The 8,081-nt window shown below is 41.5% G+C and overlaps 1 protein-coding gene across 1 annotated transcript; it reads right to left on the bottom strand.

Annotated features, from left to right (window-relative positions):
- Positions 1-2,908: 2,908 nt before the first annotated feature.
- KCNK18 (potassium two pore domain channel subfamily K member 18) lies at positions 2,909-6,044 on the bottom strand. Its single transcript, XM_065746892.1, has 3 exons — positions 5,828-6,044; positions 5,152-5,298; positions 2,909-3,702 (listed from the first exon to the last, which is right to left on the bottom strand). The coding sequence occupies exons 1-3, from the start codon at positions 6,042-6,044 to the stop codon at positions 2,909-2,911; spliced, it is 1,158 nt and encodes a 385-aa protein (XP_065602964.1).
- Positions 6,045-8,081: the final 2,037 nt, after the last annotated feature.

An 8,081-nucleotide genomic window follows, 5' to 3' on the forward strand; every position in this document is an offset into this window, starting at 1 on the left:
AAAACAGTATTTTGTATTGCTTTGATGCAAGCAAAGCTTATTTCCACATCAATTTGTTCAAATAAAAACATCCTGGGGAAGAGATAATGAATTCTGCCAGGATTCAGACTATGATAAGAGCTATCAATTCATAAATATTTATGACTAAATATTATCACTAAATGAGCCACTGCTACCTACTTTTGCCTCATTTTTGTTAACTCTGATGCTTTATTTACCGAGCTACATTCAAAGCCTGCTAAGCAGACCAAACTGCTGCCATCAATGTCAGCACAGTGCTGCAACATTCTCTGTCATCTGGGGAACTGTGCTCCTACTCTGACAGAAAGAATATTAGGGCCAGATATTCTATTTGTGTGGGAGCAATGCTTCAGCACACCTGTAAGGAGGACAAAACAACCTTTCCATCCTTGACCTTTGGGTGTGTGCCCAGCTCTCCATCATCCTTTATGTCCCTGACACAGTACAGGTGGCCATGTTACTTTTGCTGTAAGTCAGTGGTCTTATTATACCTAAAACATTCTTCTTGTGACACGCTCTGCAGAAACAGTGTGTACTTGTTCAAGAAAATTTGGGAACTGACTTGTCTACCTTGCACATAGATGAAAAACTGAGTATCTCTTCAGAAATTAGATTTACTGATTATTTTGTGAACTATACAACAAGTGATTTCAGTGCATCCCAGGCAATGAAACCAGGTCAGAAAATATACAAGAAGACCAACATTCTGTCTCCCTGTTTCTCTCCTCCATGCCTGTGCAACGTTGCACACCTCATCTGTATTCTCTCACCTCTTTCCAGACTAGAGGGCTACTCTATATTTATCATGTGGGAGTTGTTCCATAGCTTCATTCATCCTTTCCCCTGGCATGTTAACTTTTTCTGCTTCTCCTGTATCCTCTGAGAGGTGAAGGGCATTGCTGCACATTGTATTCAAGAGGAAAGAGCACTGTGATCTCGTAGAGGGCCTCAGTGATGCGATTTGTTCTTTCTACTTCTATAAAATATTCTCTTATCCCCAACATCTGTCATGTTTTGTGTGAAGTAAAGCTGTTTACTGCCACCCCTTGGCCATAACTAGAATGATTTTGTGTACGATCCTTTTTGCAAGTCCAGTCAAACTTCCTTTAGTCTTTAAAGTAAATGTGAAGGTATGAAGGTAGCACATCAATAAGAAATCTGTAGGGAGCAGGTTCTGGATGAATACTTTTGCATAAAAGAGATCTCACTGATGTGGAAGAAACTAGTCCCATAACATAAGGACTGGTTCTTACTAATGCTGGCAGTGTTAGGAATATCAGAAGGAAAGCCCCTGGGCATCAGGAAGTGTCATCCTCTGATCCAAAGTCCATTAAATCACACACATCTTTTCACTGATTTCACTTTGGTGCAGGTCCAAAGTCCTACACTGATCTTAATCCAAAAAAAGATGAACTGAGAGTAGTCGGAGTGGAAGGACTTTGTGTGTGCCACCAAACTCACAGCAAACATTAAACAATTAGCCAGAGTTCCTTCTAACAGCTGTACTCTTTATTGTTGTCCTTATAAAGCATGTTTCTTTATACCATTCATTACATATAAGCATATCACCAGTGCTTAGTCACAACAACTGTTCAAACAGGGACTACATGTAAATTATTCACAGTGATTGTAGCAGAGTTGTTTGTCATGTAAATACTCTGAACATCTCATCTTCAAAAGGCAAATCTGCTATGGAAAATAATGCACATGCTGGTAAAATGATTTACTATCTAAAGATGCTGTTCACTTTCAGTGTGCATGCATAACATTTGCATGCTAAGAGGCAGTTAATTAAGTCAGTGATTTCTCTTATAGTGTGTGTACACTTTTTGACTGAAAAATATTGATAGCTTGATTCAGATTGCAAATAATGTAAGCAAACTAATAATAAAGCAACAATATTCCCACAGTACTGTGCTTCACAACAGGACTCACAAAACACCACAGAGCAATTTATAGAATTTTCTTCCCATGAACAGGTGAAAGAAAACAAAAATAATCAAGCACTCTGTGCACAGTAACACCTGAACTAGGGGAGAGAACTTCTGGGTGTGGTGCACCCAGGCCATCGTGTTTCTTTAACAGCAAATATGAGTTTTGTCCCACCTAGAGGTGCTCTTCATGTCTTGCCCAGGTGGCTTCTCAAGAGCACAACGTGTCACAAACTCTGTTATAACTGGGCATTATGAATCACACCTTGACTCTAGGCTGAGCACAGATATGATAAGAGATGATGGAAAACGAGTGGTTTCAGCCCTGCACAGATGAGCAACATTTTGACTAATTTGTGGACCAGGAACAGAGAAAGAGGTGAACATTTAGTTTTCTTTCCTTTATTTTCAAATTCCTCCGGACAGCATGTAAACTCGATGTTTACACACAGCTGTGACAGAAGAGCAGTAGGTTTCATGCTTCTACCCAACTCTTTCTGATGAAGTGTTACAACAGCATGTCCACACAGTTGATAACCACGGGCTGTGATTTCGCTGTCCCCGGCTGCAGGCAGGTGCCAGGACAAGGCAGTGATCTGGGGCCTGCTTGGAAAGCACTGAAGAAGATCCCAAACTGAGAGGATAGCAATCACGTTGAAAGTCAGACTTTTGCAAAAGAAGCTGGGGAGTACTAGCAGGGTGAGCTTTCTGCCCTTTCATCATGCATTGTCTTCATTTGTTAGTTAGGAGTTTGCTCCAACCTTTGTTGGAAACTGCTCCCTGGCAGTGCCTATGCCAAGTGTCTCCTGCATAATGCAACCAGTTTGCAGCAGATTTTTACAGGAAAACAGAAAACATGCTCCCTGCAAGCCCAGGGCAGGGAGTGGAAATGCACAGGAATAGTTTCATCTTGTTGCAGTGGGCAATGCATACAAGTGAGGGAGAAATGATTACGCTTACTTTGGATATATCTTCTTTGATGGCACCTTTTTTTCCCCACAGAATGAAATCACCTTCTTATACAAGACAATTAAGCGTTCTTGGCCCAGCTTAAAAGCAATAAAGACAATTTCCATGCCAATAATAATATAGAGGGAAAAAAACAAGAAAAACTTGGGATGCTCCAGTTGTGTATCTCCAAATCCAATTGTTGTCAGGGTGATAAAGCAGAAATAAAAGGCTTCCTGAAAGTCCAGCCTGGTTTCCCAGTTTGGAAGAATAGCAGCTGCACAGGAGATGTACACGAAGATAACCAGCACCATTAACACAATGGGCACATCCAGTTTTTCTAACTCTTTTCCTATTTTGTCAAAATTCTCAATTACTCTGGTCATTGTTTTTCCCCTGTCTAGCTCAGGACATGAGCTCCACCTCTCTATGCTTTTACTTCTTGATAGTTTTTTGTATTCATTTTCTCTGGCAATTAACATCTCAAAAATCTGGGCGTTGCGATATCGGGCTGGCTTCTTTTTAACAGCTGATTGACTTCTCAGCATTTCCACTATACTCAAGGGTTCATTCACATCCACTTTAGATCCGTCTCCTCTGAAACATGAGGATCCAGAACAGAATTTAGAGGCTAAAATTTTTGACTGTAGCTTTCTGAATTCATTGTAAGACTTGGACAAAACAGTCGCAAGGATATCTCCCATGTCTGTCAAGACCAAGAACATCAGAGGGATGCCAAATAAAGCGTACAACATGCAGAGGTATTTTCCAGCCCTTGTCACAGGATAAGTATTGCCATAACCTTGAATAAAAAAAAAAAAAAGATGAAAAAGAAGGGAAAAAGAGAAAGGACACCATGAATTGATTGCCATTCACCTGTACTGAGATTTTTACCATTGCTCAAAAGCTGGGGATGCTATATTAATGCTTGATGCTATTAATGCCAAAAATGCTGTTGTTTAGAAATATATGGGTTGCTTGGTCACAGTGTACATTTCTACAGTCCCATCCCAAAGAAGATGAATATGTATTCCTAAGCAAGAGGTTTTCAACAGCATGATCTTCCTCTTATTAGCTGAAGTCAAAGCTCTCTGATAAAGGGGACTCCTCCAAGTGCTCCTCCCTGTTGTGTTTGTACTAATATTCATTGTGGGGTGGGGGGGAAGGATTCAAGTCTGTATCTCCAGCATGCTTCTGAGCTATTAAGCTATTCAAACAGGCCTGTGGAACAAAAAATGTGGTGTTATCTATCCGAGACAGAAGCCCTTCAGTGTGTAGCACTGAGAGAAGTGCACTCTGCAAGAATCAGCTGTGCTCTCAGGGGCTGCAGGGTGCTGAGTTTGAAGACAGCCACCAAAGCTGTCGGACTGAGGTACAGCAGGTCCTACATGCTCTAGCAAACACAGGAACTCACATTATTCCTTCTATAGAATAATCAGTATTTCTTTTGCACTAAGATGCAGGGGAGAAATGTCTTTGCAATTTGTTACAATGCTGTAGGACTACTTCCCACCCTGCCTTAATCCTGGTGGAGTATTTAGATACTGTCTGTACTTGCCAGCACTTGAGAAACATTAGCAAAAGGTTAGAAGTAACTTTGGGGATGAGCACGAGGGGTGTATTTAGCATAGCAGGAGCAGGCAAACCAGAGCAGCTGTTTCAGTTTCATCTAGGTTCCACTTTGAAATATGAATTCAGAAGGTAAGGTTTAGAGATATGATTTAAACACCACTGCTTGCTGTTAGCCCAGAGAAGCTGAGCAACAACAGTGCATTCAATCACAGAGCCATAGGTTTACAAAGCAATTCTAGACATAAATAACTGGGAAGCAATTTAAAAACAGTATCAACGTAATGAAGTACCTCTTTCAATAAGAAAACACTACCCAGCGTAACACACAGGAGTAGAAGAAATTAGATTTAACTGAAAAAACTAGCTTTGTCTCACCATTCTATAATAGTTTTGTGCATCTGTCATACATGAGCACAGCTTACAGAGTGCATGCAGTGGTGCAGTTAGTTAGTATGTAGCATCGCTGTTTCCTAAACACTGACTTGTCTCTGTGACTCAGCTACATCTCTGCAACCTGCGCTTGCAGCACCCCTTCCAGTCCCATATCAACACTCAAGGAGAAAATTAAAGGACATTTGGAGGTTTTTGTTGCTGTTTTCCCTTTCATTCCATGTGGAAGAAATACATCAGAGAGAGCAGTGCGGCATTTGAATCTGGGGAGATTACCTCCAAAACTTACCCACAGTGGTGAAAACTGTGCAGCAGAAAAAGAGAGACCCAAAGAAAGTCCATATATCTTTTGGATTGACAAACCAGTCTCGTTTTGCTGAATGGAGTAGACCGTGAATTCTTTCCTTGAATACCTCCTCATTTTCTGTCATGTTATCTGTTACAGTAACAACAGGAGATGCACTGAGCAAAAGCCCAAATCCATGTATAATCCCCATCACTGATCCAGAAAGAATTCCAGCCCTTCTCCTCCCTTCCATCCCTCAGCACAAGTGGGTCTAGGGAGTGGCATTGCACCCCAGTATCCCATCAAGGGATGCCCAGATAGGGACACTCAGGGCTGGGACAGGGGAGCAGAGAGAGACTTTCTGAAACAGAGAATCCAGTCCCCATCAATCAGAGGGAAATCTTACTTGCCTCTGAAGCTCAGGGAACTAGGGTGAAAAGGGAGAGCACCAAAAAGTCTTAAATATTTACAAGCAGGAGCACAGGGACTGAGGCAGCCTACAGTCAGAGTTGAGGAAGAGCAGCAAGAAGTAGCAGTCATTATCTAAGCACAGAAAGAATCCCATTTGCAGGCTCAGCTGTTATTATTTCGAATAACATCTTCAAAAGCCAAAAATCAAAAAGCAGAGTACGGAGTTACCCCATGTACAATTAATTCATTCAGCTATTCTGGTACGTACCTGATAAATTTCTGGAGATGTTCCACAGATTCTGCAGGAAATGTCTGTATTCTTCACTTAGATTGACCTTTCGGTTACCTTCAATGTGGGAAAACATGAGAGCCCCAAGAAAAGCATAGATCACAAGAGACAGAATGAAGCAGGCATGTGGAAACACTGCCCAAAATATTTTCTTGCATGCCCTTTTACCTCGCAGAGGCTGTGATGTTACTGCCATCCTATGCTCTTTTTTTTGTTTGTTTGTTTTTGTTTGTTTGTTAAGAAGACAGCTTTTAGAAATGAGGAGGATGTGAAAGCTTTCCTATCCTAGAAAAGCTGCTCTTGTGAAAACAGATTGTTCTGCTGCGGGCTGTCAGATCACATGTCTTCTAATTGAAGATTACACTACAGTCCCAAAGGAGAAGGAGCACAGCTATCCAGCCTGGAAATATTCCTCAGCTGATGGCATGGCACTCTGTATCCTGGAATCACCACTGCCCAGGCACTGCCATGAAGCACACGCATTCCCACCTTCTCTTGGAGTCAGCTCATCTTTAAAGTTTCTTGTTCTGACCGTTTCCCACTGATACAGTGGGGAAAGATTTGCAGCCCACTGCAGGGAAAACGCCCACAGTGAGCAATGCGTTTCTGTAAAGAGTTCTTCCAGAAATGAGCATGGAAATTTAAAATCAATTAAAAAAAAAAAAAAAAAAAAAAAGGATTGATGCTGTTGCTGTTGCCACTGGGCAGTGTAGAACAAGCAGCAAGGCTTAGGAACCTCTTAAGCAAAAGAGGTTTTAGCCAGTTCTTATTTGATTAAAACCTTCCCATTAATTCAAACTGCCACTGACCCTAGTAAGTAAGAAATGACATTCAGTTCAGGGTTAGTGATCCTTGCAAACTGTATCCAGTGTTAAAAGCGAAACCCTTCCTTTCATCCATCACACCAGAGCAATGAACAGCATCGCTGCCCTTTGTAATGTTAATAGTCGTAGTAAGGGGAGTTGGGCTTTACTGAAAGAGCTGTTAAATATTTCATGTAAAACTGAGGCTCAGATGAGACCTACTGAGCTATTTGTAGGCAAAACACCCACACTATGAAGAAATGCCGCATGGATGCAGTGATTTCTTCTGGGTCAAACTCTTAGCAAATTGGATCACAAGATATCACATGCTTGTTAATATGGCAGCCTCCCCTATAGAAAAGAAGCTTTCAGGGCTAAGACCAAAGTAAGCCTGTGTGCTTGCTACTTTTCTGATTATTTGACCTACTAGTACTTTTTTTTTTTCTTTTTTAATAATAGATTCATTAATCCTTTTATTGCAGTCAATCTCATTCATTTTTTTTTTGCTGTCCCGAGACACAGGGTTGAAAACTGCCAATGTTCACACTTAAAAAAAGCAACGTAACTTCCTGAGTGATGGGCTTAGACTTGGTGCCCTTACTCAGGGGACACAGGGCAGGTGACATAACAAAGGACGAGGCTGGCTTCTCAGGGTGTTTTGTGTGCAGCTGGTAACAGTGATACAGAAGCTGACAGGAGCTACTCAGATTTGTAAAGAAATTTGACAGAGTCCCTCTCTAGAGATTTTTTAAGGGAACTGAATAGCTATGGCATGGTAAAAGGTCTTCACAAGATGGAATTAATGGTTCATGGAGAGGAAGAGAGGGAATGATCCCTGTTGCATCATGCCTGGAATTGTGCCGGAACTTTGCCCTTACGACCATAAATGACCTGGAGAGAGGGCAAATAGTGAGCTGACAACTTTTGCTGATTAGAGAGTTATTTCAGTTGGAAGGGACTTCTAAAACCCATGTGGTCCAACTCCCATGCAATGAGCAGGGACACCCACAACTCCATCAGGTGCTGATGACATGAATCTGTTCAGAGTAGTAATGCTCAGGACAGGCTGGAAAGACATGTAGGATGATCTGAAGATGTCAGCAATAATATAGCAGATAAAATCGACATAGGCACATGTAACATGAGATAAGCAATCCTACCTTCACACAAAAAGTGGTCAGCTCTGGGCTGACTGTCACCACTGGGCAGCAAGTTCTTGGAATACAGTGCATCAGTTCCACAAACACATCGGCTCAATGATGGAGAGGTCAGCAGGGCAGAGCACGTGTTGGGACTTATCAGGAAAGAAACAAAGGCTAAAGAGTGGGAAATTCAAATGCTACTGTTCAAATATATATTGTGCCTTTACTCTGTGCTTTACTGGTACCTGTTCTCTAAAAGGATATATCAAAACTGAAGTTTTTCAGCAA

Source organism: Cyrtonyx montezumae, unplaced genomic scaffold, assembly GCF_038088225.1.
Source record: "Cyrtonyx montezumae isolate F1298 unplaced genomic scaffold, pur_monq_1.0 scaffold_4, whole genome shotgun sequence".
Classification (NCBI taxonomy): domain Eukaryota; kingdom Metazoa; phylum Chordata; class Aves; order Galliformes; family Odontophoridae; genus Cyrtonyx; species Cyrtonyx montezumae.